At 45.1% G+C, this 19497-nt stretch overlaps 1 protein-coding gene across 5 annotated transcripts in view; it reads left to right on the top strand.

The window, feature by feature from the left end:
- THUMPD2 (THUMP domain 2 tRNA and snRNA guanosine methyltransferase) overlaps window positions 1–4133 on the top strand; it is a 38158-nt gene extending 34025 nt beyond the window's left edge. For 4 of the 5 annotated variants that reach the window (XM_025868116.2, XM_025868118.2, XM_025868119.2 and 1 more), the window contains 2 exons: window positions 301–409; window positions 3334–4133. In XM_025868116.2, coding sequence (XP_025723901.1) covers window positions 301–409; window positions 3334–3760 — 536 coding nt within the window. In that variant the 3' untranslated portion in view covers window positions 3761–4133. The remainder of the gene's footprint in view (window positions 1–300; window positions 410–3333) is intronic. The other variant, XM_025868120.2, reaches the window with a different exon arrangement.
- The last annotated feature ends 15364 nt before the right edge of the window (window positions 4134–19497 follow it).

The raw sequence follows: 19497 nt of genomic DNA, 5'->3' as shown, positions 1-19497 counted from the left end.
ACTTTCTAGTCATGTAATATGTTTAGAGAATTCAATTTTCTGATTAATTTACGATTCTGCTTAATTTATGTCATTTTATCATAACAGAAAAACCAGTTTTCAAAGAACAGAATATAATAACTTTACCGTTTACTATTTAGTGAAAAGCCTTTTGGAAACTTACAATTTCTTGGAAACAATGTTAGCAACCCTAAACTTTATTTAATATACAAAAATAATTCTACGTACTTCAATTTTCTCTTATTTAGGTTGTAAATATTTGAACTTAATGTAACCAGATTCTCTGGTTCTGTATTTCAGAATTGCCACTGCCCTCAGAGAGTGTCGATACTATTATTTCTGACATTCCATTTGGGAAGAAGTTTAAGTTAGGGAAGGACATCAAAAACATTCTACAAGAAATGGAGAGGTAAGTTGTTGAGTTTATTTATATAATTTTTGAGTTATGGGGCATTTGACCAAAATACATCCTAGTTCTTCAGTTAAGATTTGATTGCATCTTAGTAATTCCCCCCAAAGCTTTTGTAGTTCAATTTTCTAATGTTTCAAATCAGAAGCTTATAATTGAAATAGTTATTCTATATCATCCTACACTATTACAACTTTTATTCTGAAAAAGAGACTAATTTGTCATTATTGCCTGAAATTTGAGCATCTGAAATAGTGACGTGTATTTTACTCACTGAGGTAAGTAATTTACGTGTCTACTTCTAAGCCTCACAAAAACCCTGCCTCCTGTGTGCTAATCCCCCACACTTTACAGATGAGAAACTGGGACCCGGAAAGATGAACTTTCTCAAGATCCCAGCTACTAAACCACACAACAGTTCCCATAAGGAACATTCAGTAACAGAGAGAGGTTACAACACTGCTGATTGGAGAATGAAGTTGCAGAAGTGTTTTATTCATGTCGTGGTTTCTAAGGTCGGCTTCAGGGAATCTAATTCAGTGAAAGTATTTCTTTGAGGAGTTCAGACAGTGAGGCCTGTTTTCTGATCATTGAAGTTGAGAAAAGAGAGAACCTAGAACACATGGAGGAATAAAAAGATATGACTGAGAGGTCAGTTCATGAAATTGTCTCAGTTGGACATTTGATAGAGCAAGACAACATAGATGTTCGAGAGCCTGTATATAAATAATGTCACCAATAGAAAAAATGAGCCATGGGTTTTGGGTGGAGAAAATTCAGTGTCAAGGCTGACATTCCGTAAGAAAAATTAAAGTTTGACATGAAGTCTGAGTCCAGCTAAGAGCCGTCTCAGCTCCATTGTGTGAATTGGGTGCTCCACACTCCTTTGTGGATTATCTTATTTCTAAGCAACCTCCTCTGCTGCACAGTTACCTAACCCTTGACATATTACGTGAGGTCTTTCTTTCTGGGCAACACCTATAATTCAGACATTTCCTCAGCTCCTGTACACGTTCCCCTCAAGCAGATTTTGCAACCCTGACTTCATATTAAAACCATTTCACGAGCTTTTGAAAAACTCCGACACTCATTCTCCACCCCTCCCCACTGAGGCTCCAATTTAATTGGTCTGGAGTAGAATGTGAGTGTATTTCTTAACCACTCGTGGGCTGATTCTGTTGTGCAGCCAGAGGTAATAACCACAGCCTTTGTGCCTAACTAGGTAATTCACCAGCCATACTATGAAGCCAGCTCATGGTGAAATACTAGTATGTGTGAGCAATGACTTACAGTTAGCCTGGAACTTTCCGGAAGGTATTCAAGATTTCCCCCCTAATCTGAAGGCCTCAGTAGGATCCGTGTCTGTATTTGGACAGAAGGAACGTCTATGACCATGCCTCCCTGACACCTGCCCACAGCCTTTGTGGTTTGATTTTTTACTTTTTACATAGTTTGAGGTTTTATACAGGCAGTGTAGCATAATACAGTGTAGTTTGGAGACAAACTTGTCTTGATTCACTGATTGTTTAGATGAGGGAAAGCTACTTGAGCGCCTGACATCTTTGTCGGGTGTAGGGGAGATTCCCTGTAACTCCTGGCCTTCAAGCTGTCACCCGTTTCCCTACCTAGACAGCCAAACTTATTGAAAGAATAGTCTACACTTGACATCTCTGCTTGCTCACCTTCCAGTCCCCCTTCAGTTCTGGCAGACCAGCATTTGCTCCTGCCCTCAACCAAGATTGCTGTGCCCAGGTTCACTAACGACATATCGTAATCCTAGTCACTTGTTAGTCCTGCCACATTAAACACTGTTGAGACCATTCCCTTCTGGAAAGTGTGCACCTTTGGCTTCCATGCCATCACTATTGTCCAGACTTTCTTGTAGGATTATGGACCCTTCCTCCTCTCTCCTCCCTTAAACATGAAGTCTCGGTTCCTTGGCCCTTGTTCTCTTCCCACTCGGTACTGCCACCACCCCACCCCACCCCACCCGTGATCCATGATGTCCTCCACCATCATGGCTTTAGCTACTGTGTACTATTGAAAATCTCTACTGCTGAGCCCTGGTCTTCTCCTGGCCTCCAGGCTGTTTATCCAACTGTGGATTGGAATTCACCCCGCCCTGTTCCTTTGGTCCCTCCACACATTCCAACAGGCTCTTTCCCTCCCTCCTCCTCCCACCCCCTCTCATTCACCCTCCTGCTGAATTTCTTTCAGTGCCTCCCCCTCCTGGAGTCTTCCTGTCTGCTGCTTTTCTGCCTCCAGCTGCCTGCCTTGCTCCAGTCCCTCTCTGTCACTTGGCCCGCGTCGCTCCTGCTTGTCCTTAACACACAGCGCGGGTTTGGGACCCACCTAATGCGCTCCTGGGGCACCTCGGACTTGCCTTTTGCCATTTGCCACCCTCCTTAACTCTTTGCTGGCCTCTCTCCCGCTGTCAGTAATCTCTTTAGCAACTCCCGGTACTGTGGTGTTGGTCACTTTCTCCACATAGACGTGCTCTGCAGAATTTGCTCAAGTGATTGCATCTCAGGGTCTTCCCTGTTGTCCTTCCCTTTTGCATGTCCTCACTCTTTCTGGTGATTTTCTTCTGCCAACAGCCTACTACCTCTAATATATGCTGATTCGTTAGGATTCTTTCATTTGCCTTTTCCTTTGTACTTATTAGAATGTGACTATGAATTACTTTGAGTCTTGCCTTTTAAGTAGAGTAAAAATAGATAATTAAAGCAGATTTGTGCTAGTGATTCTGTAATTACTATAATGAATATGCATTATGGAAGATACTACCTAATTATCAAAATCCTTGTGTTTAAATAGATAAAATTAAATTTCAAATTAAAAACACCAAATATTTAAAATAAAGTGGGATTGTTTGTTGTCTAAAAAGAAAGAAATACTCATGCTAATTACCATTTTTTGTCAAGAGTGCTCCACGTTGGTGGAACCATTGTGTTGTTGCTCAGCGAAGATCACCACAAGCACCTCCAAGATTGTGAACAGAGCGGTATCCCTTTGAATTCCAAGGGCAGCCACACAGATGAACCTGGAATCGAGAAGTGCTTGAATCATGGAGAGAAGACTGACCTATCAGACACAGTGTCATCTTCATCCGAAGCCATTAGCCAGGGGGGCTTAGACAAAATGCCACCGTTTGGCTCTTTAGTGCCGATGGAATGCTACCAAGTTAGCCTTGGAAGGACAGATGCGTTCATATACAAATACAGGAAGTCGCACTCTTTGGGACTCTTGCAGCCAGGATCAAGTCGTCCCAGGGCAGCTGCACAGCAGGGAAGGCGGTTGTCTTGGGACCCCGATAGGGCCCCAGAGTCCCAAGGAAACAGACTCCCCTGAGGACAGGAGGTGTGGCGGCTGGACGCAGGTTCTGAGTAGAGTTCAGTTTTATACCCTAAAGAGCTAAAAGTTGCCGACCAAGACCAGTGAATGAACATTTATACCAAGGGGCCCTTAAACTTCGTATTCTGTCGGAAGGTGAAAAGTTCTGCCCTGCCTGCACTATTTCTGAGCAGAAGCCGCAACTTGGAACAGAGGTTTTCAGGGGTTCGCATAAAGTATATTGCAGTCATCACAAGGTTGGTGATGTTTTCACGGTCAGATTTTTTCTAAATGTAGAAACTTTTATGTGTTACTTCTTTTGATATTAAACTTGATTTTTTAAACATGTAATTTTCTTCTCCATTGGAATAAAAATAATTTTTATTTGCAATACCTTTTATATGTCCCAAGTTATATAAAACATTAATGGGAATAATAACAATGTGAATCCAGCCAGTATCCTCCAACATGATGGAAAATAAAGTTTGCTCTTTTTATAAAAGCATTAATAGGTCAAGCCTCATTAAGAATGGGAGATTGGAGCAAATATTTAAAGGACATGGAACAGTGTTCCAGGCACATGGAATAGCCAGTTGCAAAGGCTGTAAGGCAAGAGCATGCCTGATGTATCTGAGGATCAGCAGAGAGGAAATCGGGCTGGAGCAGAGTGAGTGAGGGGGGAGGAGAGCTTGAAGAGCAAGTCAGTGGCAGGTGGCAGTGGCAGGTTAGACCAAACAGGGCCTTGAAGATCGCTAGGAGGACTCTCTTTGACTTAAAACTACCAGACAGGTTTGAACAAGTAGAAATCTAACATACATTTTATAGAATGTGCAATAATCCAGGCAAGAGAAAATGGTAGCCTGCCCCAGGGTGGTAGCAGCAGAGGTGGTAAGAGGCAGCTGGATTCTGAAATATATTTCATTTCTTAAACCAGCAGTATCTGCAGCTGTGTTTGATAAGTGGTGTGCTAGGTGGAGAGGAGGCAGGAGTGACTCTAAGATACTTGGCCAATTCCCCTGAGTAGGGTGCTTCCATCAATTGATGGGGGGAAAAGGCTGCGGAGGGGGTGGGTTGGGTGTGAGATGGCAGAAGCTCATCTTTAGACTTGCTGACTTTGAGATGTGCATTAAACATCCCAGTGGGGGTGTCGAGTAGGCAATTGAATACATGAGTCTGAAGTTTAAGACAAAGTTCTGCCCTGGAGATATAAATTTGGGGATTTTTCAGCATACTGGTGCCATGAAACTGGATGGGATCACCAAAGGACTAAATGGAGGAGAAGAGGGAAGAGGAACAGGGCTGAGGCCCAGGTTCCTCCACACTAAGAAGTCAGGAGAAGGGAAGGAATCTGCAAGGGAGCAGGAGAAAAGCGAGTGGTTGCCTGGAAGGCAAATGAGTAGAGGCTATGGACTAGACATTGACCCTTGGATTTAGCAATGAGGTCATTAGTGACCTTGACCATGAGAGTTTTGGTGGCGTGGGGAAGGAGCAAAGTCACACTGGATTGGAATTAAGAGAAAATACGGGAAAAACCGGAGGTAATGAATACAAACGACTCGTGATGAAAAGAGAGCAAAGAATGGAGTTAGTAGGTTGGTAAGGGATATGGAATCAAGAGAATGATATATTTTTTTTAAGGTGGGAGAAGTAACAGCATGTTTTTCATATTGAAGAGAATGTTCCGGGAAAGGCGAAAAACTCATGAGGTAGGACAAGGATAATTGCTGGAGCAGTGTCCTTGAAAAGGGGGCTGGAATACATTCCACACGTGGGGGAATTAGCGTTCGATCAGAGCATGAATAATTTCTCCATGGTTACGAGTGGGAAGGCAGCATACAGGCATTTCTGCAATAACATGATAAATGTGCTTCTGAAAATGTTTCATTCTCAAATTCATGCACTAAAAATAGCAGAATTTACGGAAGAAATACCGGCCAGACCATCCCAAACTTATCCAACTTTAGAAATTGCCTACTAACAAAACACCAATTAACATAGTTTGTAAAGAACTGGTTAACATTCCTAATCAATAAATACAGTCAAACCTTTGAACAACCCGGGGTGAAGGGGCCCTAACCCCCACACAGTCGAAAACCCACATATAACTTCAGAGTCCCCGGCAACTTAACTCCTGACAGCCTGACAGCCTCCTTGGTTTCGGCTCAGGTCATGATCTCAGGGTCGTGGGATCGAGCCCGGAATCGGGCTCCACCCTGAACGCAGAGTCGGCTTGAGATTCTCTCCCTCTCCCTCTGCCCCTGCCCTTCCCACCCCACGTGTGCACGGTACATAAATAAATCTTAAAAAAAAAAAACCACATGAAAGTGGACCCCCACAGTTCAAACCCAGGTTGTTCAAGGGTCAACTATATATCAGTAAATAAAGGATTTCACCTTTCCAAGAAAAGGGCAAAGGCAGCTTGAGAGAATTTGGCTGCTATGTACACAGTCAGGACTTCCAAGACAGAACCTGTGGCCCAAAGGAATCAATAAGAAGATGCAGTGAAGAAGGCCTCATGCAAACTACCTTATTCTTTCTGCAGATTACTCATTGAGCTCATTCCATTAGTGTCTTCACATTCAGCTGCTCTTATCTGGTGGCACAAAATATTAATGTGCTGGGGGAAAAAGTTACTTATGAACCGACCCAATTTCCACATTAGAGTGACATCATCCCCAACCTAGCAATAATATTTGAGTGAATGCCTATTACAGAAACACGCACTGTAGAACAGACTGTAAGTGGGAACAGATGCTGGAGGGTGGGCGGATGTGGTGGTGGTAGACTGTGCAAGTTCTCTTCTGACTGCTTCAGTTTTCTCAGTGACAAATTATGTGGTAATTTCCCTAGATCCTGACTCTATGCCTGGAATGATACCCTCAGCAAATGCAGAGTCTCCACAATGGCTTCCAAACCATGGAGTAAGGGTGTCTGTTATTGGAGGACCAAGATCCCATCTTCCCCAGGCTGGCCCCACACCCATCCTACCAAAATGGCCAAACAAAAGCAATAATTCCTTTGTAGGAACTGCAACCATTAGTGCTATTAAGAAAAAGGCACAGATGCTTGATGGAATTCCTTGGCATCAGAAGGCAATCTATGTCACCTTTGGGTTTGTTGCTCTGACTCATTTACTTTTAATGGAGGCTTATGCAAGGAGGGACTCTCCATCTGGTCCAGGCCCACTGTGAGCAGCTCTGCATTTTTGCCCTTATGACTCAGGGGATCTCATGGTGGCTCAGAATGTCTGTGAGCAATCTGGATGCTGTGTGGAGCCTGCAGCAAGTCCTAATAGGGGAAGTATAGCTGTAGCCTCTTCGCTTTTGGAGCAAAGCCAAGCTCTCCTGTACAAGTAATTATTCTCCTTTTAGAAAGAACTCTTGGCTGGCAGCTGAGGGCTTGACCACAGGACACCAGGTGACTGTGTGACCTAACTGCCCATCTGGAACTGAGAGTGATTTTATCCGTCAATGAGCCCAGGCCAACAGCACATTCTAATCAGGTGGAAGCAGTGTATATCAGCACTGAGCTCCACAGCTGATGGCCCTCATGAGCTACAAGAGCAGTCAGCACCTTATCCTGCAAAGTGCCTCCTGCCCGCCACACTCCTACCCTCCCCCGAGACCATGGCCCCACGGGGGATTTCCTGATGAGCAGCTCACCAAAGAGGAAAAAAGTCCAATCTGGCTTACAGATGGTTCTGCAAGTTTGGCTGGCACCTGCTGGAGTTTAACTGCTGGGGCTTTTCAGCCCCACTGGGGCCAATGAGGAAGGAAATTTCCCAGGGAGCAGAACTTGGAGTCGGCCACATGGTCCACTTCGCCTGGAAGGAGAGACAGCCTGAGAGGTAGATGCTCACCCTGTCGTGGCAGGCTACCAGTCTGAGAGGCTGGCCGGTGACATGAAAGGTCAGGGAAAGAGGATTGGGGTGGACATCTCAGGACAGGGCCCAGTAGGGGGGAGTACTTGTGTCCCACCAGAATGGTCGAGAGTAGTAACTCTTGTTCTAAGGTTCTAAGTACGCAGGTGGAAGTCTGCCCGCCCTGTGCCTTCCCTTTTCCCTAGCCACCCTTGCTCAGGGCCTCATGGACAAGGTGGCTGTGGTTTCAGGAGGGGAGATAATGTACTGGCCCAATGAAGGACGTGTCACCGAGTGCCGCTACCACCGCTGATTAACTTTCAGCAGCAGTGACCACCCCTGAGACTTGTTATGATACACATGCGGAAGGGAAATTAGAGTGGGGACCCCTTCCCTTGTGGAGAGGGCGATGACTGGGCTTCTCTGGAATAACTACTCATTCTAGATTTGGATCCTCCAGGCCAGGAGCACCTTTCATGGACTTACCAAACTACCTTATCTGTGGTTGTTTATTTCATGCAACAGTGCTTCCCAGCAGAGCTCAGTTACAGTGATGGAAGTGAGACCATAGGCCTATGCTCATGGGCTTTCTCACCAGGTACGCCATCCCCTGAACAGAAGGCCTTGGGCTAGCAGTGCCAATTCCCGGAGAGGCCGAGATGCCTCCCTGCAGGACGCTGTGTGCACTGTGATCCAGTGACCAACAGATGGCGCTCTTTCTCCCAAAATCAGAATAAAGAGACCAATGGGTGAGAGTGGGAAGGGTACTCGTTACCGTAGCACCTCTAATTAAGCAGGCAACCAAAATGGAACCTACTTTCTGGAAGGGTGGCAGAATAAGCGTCGGGTCTCAAGGGTCAGCAGGGACAGAGGGCAGCATTCAGGGTCCACCGTCAGTGGTGCAACCTGAGGTGTGGGTGTCCAGCAGAGGCTGCCAGGGGTCATTGTGGCAACAATCCCGTCATAGGGTTTGCATGGTGTTCCCGGTTATATGGCCAACCAGACAAATTTTCTGGCCCTCTTGAGCACCTTACTGTATTTTAAAATGAACTCCTTTTCTTCTAAGCGACCTGAAGTGGACTGCTGATCGCACCTGGGAACCCGCACACCTAAGTTTCTAAGCACACTCGTGTTGTGCGGGTACTGTCTGTGTCAATCTCACTGGAGGGTTTCCGTGTGGTTTGCATTTTCCCTTTCGCCATATTTTCCAGGTCTCAATTTTAATGTTTTGGCCTCAATGATTTTGAACAATACGGTCTTTTTTACTCTGTGCTGAAGCCTTGCTTTCATCTTTCAGAGAAAAAAAATCACATGTGGGGGTGGACATCTTTGGGTGTGTCACCAAGATGCAGCAAACGACAGATAGAAAAATGTGTTTCTTCAGTGATTTGAATGACAACGGCAGAGATCATCAGATGCAGTGGTTCTAATTATCTTAGTGTATTTCATAAGAATTAAATCATGGTTTCGAGTTCCGCTAAAGCATCTTTAATATCAACTGCATAAGGCAATAAAGCTTTTTGAGGATTTTCCAAACTTTGAGGTTATCTTCTAGTTGGAGTATTGTATAGTATGTTCCCCCCTTTGGTACAGGGCGTGGCACATAAGAACGATTACTATTTCTTGAACTAATTTGCACTGGCTCCTGCTAGAGAGGAGCAAATAAATGCTTGTGATTCTGAGGGCAGTGAATCAAAGGGACACTCAGAAAGCCATGCAAGAGACAGACAGCTGTCAGGGGATTACCTACTTCCTCTATGACCTAGAAAGCTAAGTCTCATCGGGGATTTAAAATATATTAACTTTCGGGACACCTGGGTGGCTCAGTCAGTTAAGCGTCTGCCTTCAGCTCAGGGCATGATCCCAGGGTCCTGCAATCGAGTCCTGCATTGAGTTCCCTGCTCATCGGGGAGCCCGCTTCTCCCTCTGCCTGCCACTCCCCCTGCTTGTGCGTGTTCTCTCTCTGACAAATAAATAAATAAAATCTTTAAAAATATATATAAATTTTCAAGAGGAACCACTCACTTGGATATAAGGTAAATATGATTGTTCAAGGAGTTATGCAGGAAAGCCTTTGGACTAAAATTAGGTGAGATGGGAAGTCTTCACAGAGAAATCCTGGTCATTAAGAAATCTCAAGTGAGTCTGTTTATGCATGTTATACCAACGCTATATCCTATAGTGTATGTAGTGTAGCTTTTTCTATTTTCCTATTCTTTCACTCACTCATTTGCTCCTTCATTCACTGAGCTATCAAGCATTGACTGAGTACTTTGTGTCAGGCTCCGGGGATGCTCCTTGGTAGACTGGCCTTGCCTGAAATGCTGCCTTGACAGCTCTCAGGAAAGAGAGGCTGGGGGGGGGGGGGGGAGGGGCTCGGCAGGGGGGGACGCCAGCCAGAAGTCTGAGTATAGGAGAGAGAGGATTATCCCTGACCGCTGGAAATGGAGGGATGAAACCTCTCCCTGAAAAAGCTCGACCCAGAAAGATGAAGGAAGTCCAGGAAAATGTTTGAGTGACAAGCAATGGATTTGTTAGGAGTTTAAAGAAACAACTGAAAACATGCCTAGGTACAAGAGTTCAGCTTTCTTTGTCTTTCAGTTAAATTCCATGAATTTATTATGTTCAAGAGAATCAGGAGATTTGAAGCATAATCTTGCCATCTGAATGCCATAATCATTTAATATTGTCAGTTTTCATCAAGTTCCTTCAGCAAGTAACTACTTTCTCGGGGATGTAACAAAGGAGAGCAATTACTCCAGGCCCCCCTCCCTGCCATCCCCCTCTCTCTTACTCGTTATTTCTACCACTTCGTGGTTACACTTCCGACGCCCTTTTGTGACTCTGCCCTGGACACCTGAACACCTCCACAGTCCGAGAGATTGAGTTCATCTCGGAAGAGTGGGCATATTAACCATGTGTTCTGCCTGTATGCCCCAAATGCCCAGTACCGGCCTCCTGATATTGACATGGAAACCAAGGAAAATTAATTCACTGAGCCAGAAGTTTTTTGTCTTTATTTTTGTGTAAGTCAGATTATACCACTCTCCTGCTCAAAAGCCTCCAATGACGTTTCATTTGACCTGGCGTCCTGATCTGCCTTCTAACCTCATTTCTAACACTCTCTTGCGTTCTGCCTCCTTTGCTGACCCTGCAATATGCAAAGCTTCGTCCCATTTCAGGCCTTTATACTTCCGTCCCCTCTCCGGGGACACTTCCTCCCACACCTGCATTGTTCAGGATCTCCACTCCAATGTCCCCTTATCAGTGAGGCCAACCCTGACCTCCCTAGCTCAGTGACCCACCACCTCACCCTACATTCTTCTCACCAGCTCGATTTCTCTTCAAAGCACCTTCCTCCAGCACAAGAGACATGTTTGCTTGTTGTCTGTCTCTCCAGCTCCTGAAGGGAGTGCCTTTGTTGATTTGCTCACTGATGATCCCCCGCACCGAAGTCAGTCTCTGGCACACACTAGTCACTCAATATAGATCTTATAAGCAAATAACCACACACAGGTTACTTTTCTTGGTCATCTGCCAACCACGTGAACAAAGCCATAAAGTTCCCGGATGCTAGACCCGAGCGCTCCCCTTTGCTTCAACCAAATCCACACATTCCAGTGTCACAAAGAAAAAAAGAAAAAATGTTGACTGTTTTTCCCTGAAGGAAGATTTTTTTTTTCCTTTTTTTCTTTGTGACATCGGGATGTATGGAATCATGCAACACAGAAGCAGCTGCTCAGTCGTTCCTAGGTAAAAGCTTGACATTTTCTGTGACACCCTTCTTGATTATGTAGGCGTATCACAGACCCACAGGCTGACTGCTTTAAAAATAATGAAATTACACTAACTTCCGTCTTAACCCATTGCATTCTTCACTCCTCTGGCTCCCTGCAGTAACTGGTATTTTTGACAAGCCTGAGAGAAGAGGGCGTCCACATGTCTGCTTGGCGTGGTTCCACGTGGTTCTCGTGGCTCTGCCCTTCAACCCACCTCACTCCACCTCCCGCATTCTTCCCTCACTTTGCTCCCATTCTCTTGAAAACCATTCTCTACTCCTGTGAACACTCTTTAAATTGTTACTTTATTTGGAAAACCCTTTGTTTAAGAACCTGGCTCATCCTTTGACTCAATACTGCATTAATCACTCGTGTTATCTCCCCCAGATTACCTTTCACAGTTGGTTTAGTTTCAATTCCCAAGTCCATTTTATTTGAGAAACATGTTGGCATGATAGCGATTTACTGTATCACCACCGAGGCGTTTAAAGCAGAGAGGCTAGTGCCTCATCGACGTGTTTGCAGGAATACAGATACTTACACAGATATGTGGACCTCAAAACCTACAGAGCTCGCTTGCTGGGGACTTAGAACACCTTGCCAGAGACTGGCCGAGAGATGCTAGGTTCCCTCTACTGTCGACGGGGATGAGAGCCAGAGCCTCCACATACCTCCCAAGGCTGTCTTGACATTTTGTTGTGAAGTCACTGCACAGGGACCAACCTCTCAAAGAGAAACGGAACATGACGTGCCCTCCTTGATGCGCACTAAGAAGCTGGGAAGATATCCTTATATTGACTCGGTGTCGGAGAGCTTCATTTCATTGTTTGTGTCCTGTGCTTTTAAAATCAGTTCACATTACAAAAGATGAGTTCACGTTCAACTTGGAAACGAATATAAAAGTCTGTGGAGGTGTTCAAACTATTTCATGGGCTTGTTACGCATGCAGCATGGCCTACAGGAAAACCCATCAGCTCCCGCATGTCTCCGGAGGCCCAGGAGAGATGATTGACTTTCAGGAGCACACAGCTACATCGTCACGAAACAAGGACTAAACGAGTCTCGGAGTTCCTAGCCTGTCTCTAACCACAAGACTATCTAGCCTTCTTTTTGGAGTAATTGCTTTTGCTTTCACTGAATAATTTTTAAAAAGCCACCGGGGATGCTTTCACAGGACAAAGTAAGGAGGATCTACCCACTTAAATATTAATCTTTGAGCAGCCCTGGTGACATGGGAATTTCTCAGAATGTTCTGTGGGGGCGGTGCCAGGAAGGTAATTAAAATTGCTGTCATACCTTTAGGCTCCTGCAGAGGACAGGAGCTCCTGAAGGTCAATCAGTAAGGAGAGGTTCTGTGCTTATAAAAATAGGTCTGGCATTCTTTACAGAATTACAAAGGGCAGTATGTGCTCGGGTTTAGAAATGCAGCTCCTTGATTAAAAAGCGCAGAGCAGGGGCGCCTGGCTGGCTCAGTTGGAAAAGCATGTGACTCTTGATCTCAGGGTTGTGAGTTCAAGCCCCGTGTTAGATGTAGAGATTTCTAAAAAAATAAATTAACTTAAAAAACTGCAGAGCAATAACTTCCAAGGGGAACCACGAAAACCATGGGGCAATGTTAATCTATCTAGATGTATATAACCTGGGGGTGGGGGGAGCTCAAATATGGTTAGAGAGGCAGGACTGGTGTTTGTGCCGGGTCTCCAGTAGGCTGTGGATGCTGTGTGGGAAAGTAGAAAGAATCACGACTTTGGAGTGAGGAGGCCAGAATCCAAACCTTGGCTCTGCCACTTAGTATCTTAGGGGAAGGTTATTTAATCTCTATGAGCCTTAGTTTCTTCATCCATAAAGTAGAGGCAATGACAACGAGACAGAGTTCATGAAGAGCATGGCCCGGCACTGAGGAAATGCTGTCAGTCCTACACGTAGCATCTCATCAATGCCCAAGAGACAGGACTGGAGAGGATTCTGAGAGTCAGAGCTTTCTTTTCCACTTCTTATTTATAGCTAACATTTACAAGGATGTAGGAACCCTCGGAACTGACAGGAATGGGACTCCAGCACCATCCTTTTGGAATCAAGTGCTTGAAAGAGAGAGGTGGTTTTTTGAGCACCAGGAGAGTCCAGAAGTAATACAAGCTTTGGGAGAAATGAGCAAACCTCAATGATCTCTGCAGTTTTCTGGGTTCTTTTTGTGCTCTTATGCTTACCAGTGTCAACCGGTATGATGAGATGGGGTGTGTTTGCCATGTGGGGCATGAGTTTGAAGCCCACCAAAGCCACTGCTGAGCAAAGTTCAGTTCAGGCAAGTTTCTAAAGGATTTATGTGCTCATCACAGCCAACTTGACTGACAGGCAAAGCCATGAGGCTAAAAATAAAAGGTGTCGGATGACTCAAGAACTAAACACCCTGATCTTGACATCTGGCTGTGATTGTGAGGTACCTGTTGTGTTCTGGGAAGGTAGTCAAAGGAGTCCCAGACCCTTCTTGTCCAGATCTAGTGGGTCCTCCATGAACCTGTTCTAGCAAGTCTTCCGTGTCCTTTCCAGAATTCCCAGAGAATGTCACTCCACATCTATGCCAATATTGAGGGAATTTACCTGTAAGGTCCTGTGTAGATTGAGGACATGTCCTAAGAGCCTGAGGCTACAGTTCATCCATCCTCACAACCCACCCTCAAGGCAGTGGCATCATCAAAGTCTTGGTCATCCAAAATGAGCAGATCACCGGGCAGTGGTCTGTGCATCTTGTGAATGTTGGCAATGCCGGCCTTAAGACATGATAGGAAGCATGGCCATTAGTCTATCAGGTATGATGTGAACTGAGGAGGCCAGTGGGTGACATCTGTCTTTTCCACTAACCCACAGTCACTACATGCATTCCCCTTGTGGCTGAACCAAACACTTCGCGTCATCACTAACTGATAAAATCCACACTCAGACTGAATAGTGCAACTGGCATAGACAGCATCTGGAGTACAACTAGAAATTAAAGAGGTTGAAGCTGGCAGTTGGATCAGGGAGGAGGTGCATTGGGGACCATATTCTTACCTATAGCTTTTCAGGCCTGGGCTCTACTCAGTTAAGGATAACCACCATCCTATGCGACACTGGGTTTACCAGGACACTTAGTATCTCTCCCCCCTTTCAAATCTTTACCCCCTTTTGTTTTGGTTGGGTTTTCTTTTTAAAGATTTTATTTATTTATTTGAGAGAGAGAGAAGGCACAAACAGGGGGAGTGGGAGAGGGAGAAGCAGGCTTCCCGCGGAGCAGGGAGCCCGATGCGGGGCTCGATCCCAGGACCCTGGGACCATGACCTGAGCCGAAGGCAGACGCGCAACCAACTGAGCCACCTGGGCGTCCCCCTTACCCTCTTTTGATTTAAGAATCATAATTTCCTTAGTAAATAACCTAACTGTAAAAACTGCTTAGTTGTCTTCCTTGATAATGTCCCTTTCTTCCCCCCTCCATCCCCTTTACCAGCAGGTCTTGTCAGCTCCATCTCTGAAATATATCCACCCTCTCGTCTCCATCTTCACGGCCGCCTTCTTGGTCCAGGCCACCATTGTGTCTCCTGGACTCCTGCCACAGTCTTCTCCTCAACTGGCTTTTCCACCTCCACTGGCTTCTTCCAATCCATCCTCCATCCAGCAGCAACACTGACATTTTAAAACGACAATCAGATCACATCACTGTGCTTCCTTAAACACTCTCAATGCTTTCCACAGCCGGAGTAAAACCCAGCCTCCTTAGGGCGGCCGACACAGCTCTACGATCTCTACGATCTCACCAGCTCCACACCCCCTTGTTCTTGCCTTTCCAGGCCCGGCGTCTTCTCTCAGTTCCTGTCTGTGGAGAGGCCGAAGCACAGCCCGAGACAGCAGAAGAGCAGGCAGTATTTTACCATATATGCTGGTGGGGAGGAAAAATAGGAAATAAGACCAGAAAAGCATCTTATAGCCAACAAATTTGTTTTCCTTTTATGGAAGCTACAAGAAGATATATGCTAATAGGTTTTAGAATAAGTAGAAGTCTTGCTTTGAAGGTTGGCAAAATATAGGTTGTATATGGGCAGGGAATATATTGATAGCCAAGTTCCCAGTGTGATGGGTTACCCTGAGCATCTGTAAGCATTTGTGGTTGTTCTGCAGCAAGGACAAATTCCTCTCCTTCCAATCTAAGGACAGGGTCCTGGAGAAACTCAAATAATACAATTTAAAAAGGGCTCCTGGTCAGTATAGCTATTTGCATTCAAAGGAAGTCATGTTTGAAGCATTCCTTTCAGAATTCCAATTAGAGATTTAAAACATACCCACACACAAATGGGAAAGCTTTAAATGGAGGTGTAGAACCATATTGAGGTTACTAACTTAATACTGTTTGAGCCATTAAATAAATGTTCCATAGTACTTAGTTCATAACACATTTCAAGTTATGTCTGGGCTAGTTCGGGTTAATAGTCCCTTTAATTGTTCTAATTCTAATGAGGCTTACTTGCTTGCCAAGCTATATTCTCATTCCTTTTAGCCTATTATACTACGGTATATTTTTTGATGGGCTCCCTACAATTGGTGCTAAGGGAGTCACTTCTGTCTGGGGAAGATGAAAGTTTATCTTTGTGATCTGAACTCATGCATTTATTCCTCAAAGATTTATGAGCACCTACTGTGTTCCTAGGCTGAGCGCTGGAGACAAAACACACACAGGACACAGTTTATACCCAGGTAGGGGTGAACAAGTGATTACCACGCAGAGTGTAACCGGCAAGGGGCAGGCTTCAGGGGTGTTGTATGGAAGCCGAGACCCAAGGAAAAGTCAGCCTGAGCCAGGCAGAGTGGGAGTGGGAGTTCCCCAGCAGGGGAAGCAGCCTGAGCAAAGATGGACGCGTTAGCATCCCAGATGCACCGACCTTCACTGGGTAGTTCATCCTGACCTTGTAGCCTTCCGAGTCTCTAGGATCCTAGGGTCCTCTTCATCTTTAGCTCACGTAACCTTAAAAGTCCAAGAACCTGGGTTCCTTAGCTCAGGTAATTGAGGTCTACCTGTGCAGTCCACCTTTGTTGTTCTCAGTTTAAAGTTCAAATGGGAAATCTTTGCGAGGCCACACCCCCCCAAGTTAAATGTACTTTTTATGTAACTGAGGATAGATTCAAATAAGAATGATATGAAGTGAAATGTACAGCCAATGAAAAGTATAATTCAAAAGAAACTTATTTTAATAACTGTATTGAATTACTTTAATCCTGGGCTTATGAAATCATTTGGGGCTTGAAAGGGTAACTTTAATTTTTACTTGTACTTTACTGTATTTTACTAGAATTTTACTTGTACTTTACTGCATTTTACTACCTGGGTATACATTGTGTCTTGTTTGTGTTTTGTTTCCCGAAACTTTGTTCTCCTTCACAGATGTTTCCTAAGGGCCTAGAATAGTGCTTGGCCCCTAGTAGGCACTCAATAAATATTTGTTGAAAGGTATAGTGACTTTTATGGAGAAATTACATTCTGTGTAAGTTTCCTACATCATGGACTCTTGACTATCAAGGGTCCATAGTACTCCAATGAAAGAGGGGTTGGGGTTCCCTCAGAGTGGCCTGAAATAGTTCTAACATTACAAACAAACCAAGGATGACATTATTAAAAGGAGGGGCCTGTGGGGCTTATGATGATCTCATTAAGGTTTTGGATAAAGCTCTCTTTTTGGTACATGTTGTCTATATGTGGCAGATAGACATGACTCTTAGTCTACAATCCCAAGTGTTCTGTAAATCCACTTCCTAGCCTTATCCTGCAGGAGTGGGGAGAAATTGGCCCCCATTCGTTATTGGGAACATTGACACACAGATGTGCCAATATCACTGACCAAGGTTCAGACTGGCTAACACTGAGAAGCCCACTGTTTCAAGGGCCTCCGTTTCCCTGGACGCCCCACACAGCTGTCCTCTCTGTGGTCCTGATACCTTTAGGGAGTGTGCTGCCCAGCTAATCACGTGGTTGCCATAATTTTCTCTTTCAGTCTCTCGGATGCCCTTTGAGCACTTTTAGCCCACAACTTCAGTTCTCAGCCTATCCTCCCTTCTGGATCCACCGCAGTCCTCACTTCAATGAGCTCAACCACCTCTGCTTTCTGCCCTGCAGAAAAATCCCCAAGGCAAAGAAATACAGTCTGGGCATGGCATGCAGGTAGAAGTGGGACAGAGAGAACTTAAGAAGAACAAACAGATCGTCTCAATAAATTATTCTGCTCCATGCTGTACTGAGTGGCCATTTCCATCATCCTTCATTCATAAGCCAATGAGGAAAACACCCCTTAGAGAAACCCAAGGACTGGGGACCCAATGCCTGACTTTGGCAACGTTTGCTCACACTTCCATGACAGTAAGTAGAAAGCAAGGAAGGTGGGGCATATCACTCCTTGCTCTGAGCCCACTTTGGCTGGAAGGCAGGAAAGCTCTGTTTTTGCCAGCATTCATTTGAATGTAACTGAACTCCCCTGGCTTCTGGGCATCTTTCTGGTGTGTGAACCCTTCAACCTTCTGTCACTCTGAGGCTTTCTTCCATTCTCACCTCAAATCCCTAGGAAGCTTCTCAGAAACTTCAAAAGTCACTTACTCAGACACTGCTTTGGTGGTTGGAATATAAATGTTGAAGAGTCTTGACATCCTCTACGGGGATCTTTAAAGAAGACTTCAAAGAAACAGCTCTCCTGCTTTGAGAATTTCCCACGTAAGTAATAAATGAAAATAATTCCCCTTTCTATATGTCTCTGATCTCATCCAGAGGGATGGGTTTATTAAACAAGCCTAAGAGATTGCCGGGGAATCTCTCCACAGCTCTTGGGAGCTTGTGTGATCAACGGAATCACTGAACTGCTCTGAAAAGCCTCACGTGACAATATGCGGACACTGTCATTTTCAAGTCAGGCTTTATGTGTGGGAGAGGGGCGCGGGAAGGGGTGGGTTATCCTTTCACAAGTACCAAGTCAGTTTTTTATAATAAAGGAGAGGGGCGCCTGGGTGGCTCTGTCGTTAAGCGTCTGCCTTCGGCTCAGGTCATGATCCCAGGGTCCTGGGATCGAGCCCCGCATCGGGCTCCCTGCTCGGCCAGAAGCCTGCTTCTCCCTCTCTCACTGCCCCTGCTTGTGTTCCCTCTCTCGCTGTGTGTCTCTCTCTGTCAAGTGAATAAATGGAATCTTTAAAAAAAAAAGATTATAATAAAGGAGAAATGGATCTTTCACGAAATTAAAATCTGAAACAAAGTCTTACTTCTGGATGTGGCATCTCCCCTTATTCTACAGAGCATCTTTAGCACACCATGTGTGTAGGGAACAGGATAATGTTGGAGTTAAAAGGCGAAACTTGGAAGTTAGCTGGTGCCAACCCTTCTATCTAAAGATAAGGAAACACAATGGAAGGATTTTAACTTTTGTCCTATACCCCAACATAGGAAAAAGGACTGAGAGAAAATGAAGCAAACGTTCTGAGCCTGATCCTCAGCTTCCTTACCATAAAAAATGGAATCATTGTACATGTCTCATCGAGCTTGTGAGAAGGTTAAAGGAAATCATACCTGGAAAAAAACCATAGCCCAGTTACTGGCACACATGAAGTGCTACATAAATGTTAGCAGCTGAGGAGACTACTGCAGCTCAGGCCCGGAACCGTGGCTCTCAATCCCTGCTGCACAGCAGGACTTTCTGGGATGTTGTTTCAAAAACGCTCAAGCCTGGGCCCAGCTGCAGACATTCGGAGTCCACTGGCCTGAGGAGGGGCCCAGTTTAGGTGTGGTTGAGGAATTCACCAGGTGATTCTTAATGTGCAGCCAAAATTGAAACCCCCTGGCCCAGGAGATCCAGGGACAAAGGAGAGACCATGTATCCTTAGCACTAGCCTACTACCAAGCAGACGGTAAAGGAAGAGAGAGAAGAAAAAATACCAAGGTAAGTTTTCCAAAGAAGTCTGAAAATGACATCTTTTGTCAACAGCAGGTTAATCATCAACCTAATTGAAATGAAGCAATTAGTAAGGCTTAACAAGAGTCTTACGGAAACAGTAGAGTTTCCCTCTGTCCACAAGGCTAAGGAGACCCATTGCCACCCCTGAAAGAAGACACACCCAAG

This window comes from Callorhinus ursinus, unplaced genomic scaffold (genome assembly GCF_003265705.2).
Source record: "Callorhinus ursinus isolate GAN/ISIS: 27379988/994484 unplaced genomic scaffold, GSC_fseal_2.0 scaffold10, whole genome shotgun sequence".
In the NCBI taxonomy this organism is placed as follows: Eukaryota; Metazoa; Chordata; class Mammalia; order Carnivora; family Otariidae; genus Callorhinus; species Callorhinus ursinus.
The sequence above is the reverse complement of the archived record's forward strand: the minus strand, read 5'-3'. Positions and strand labels throughout refer to the sequence as shown.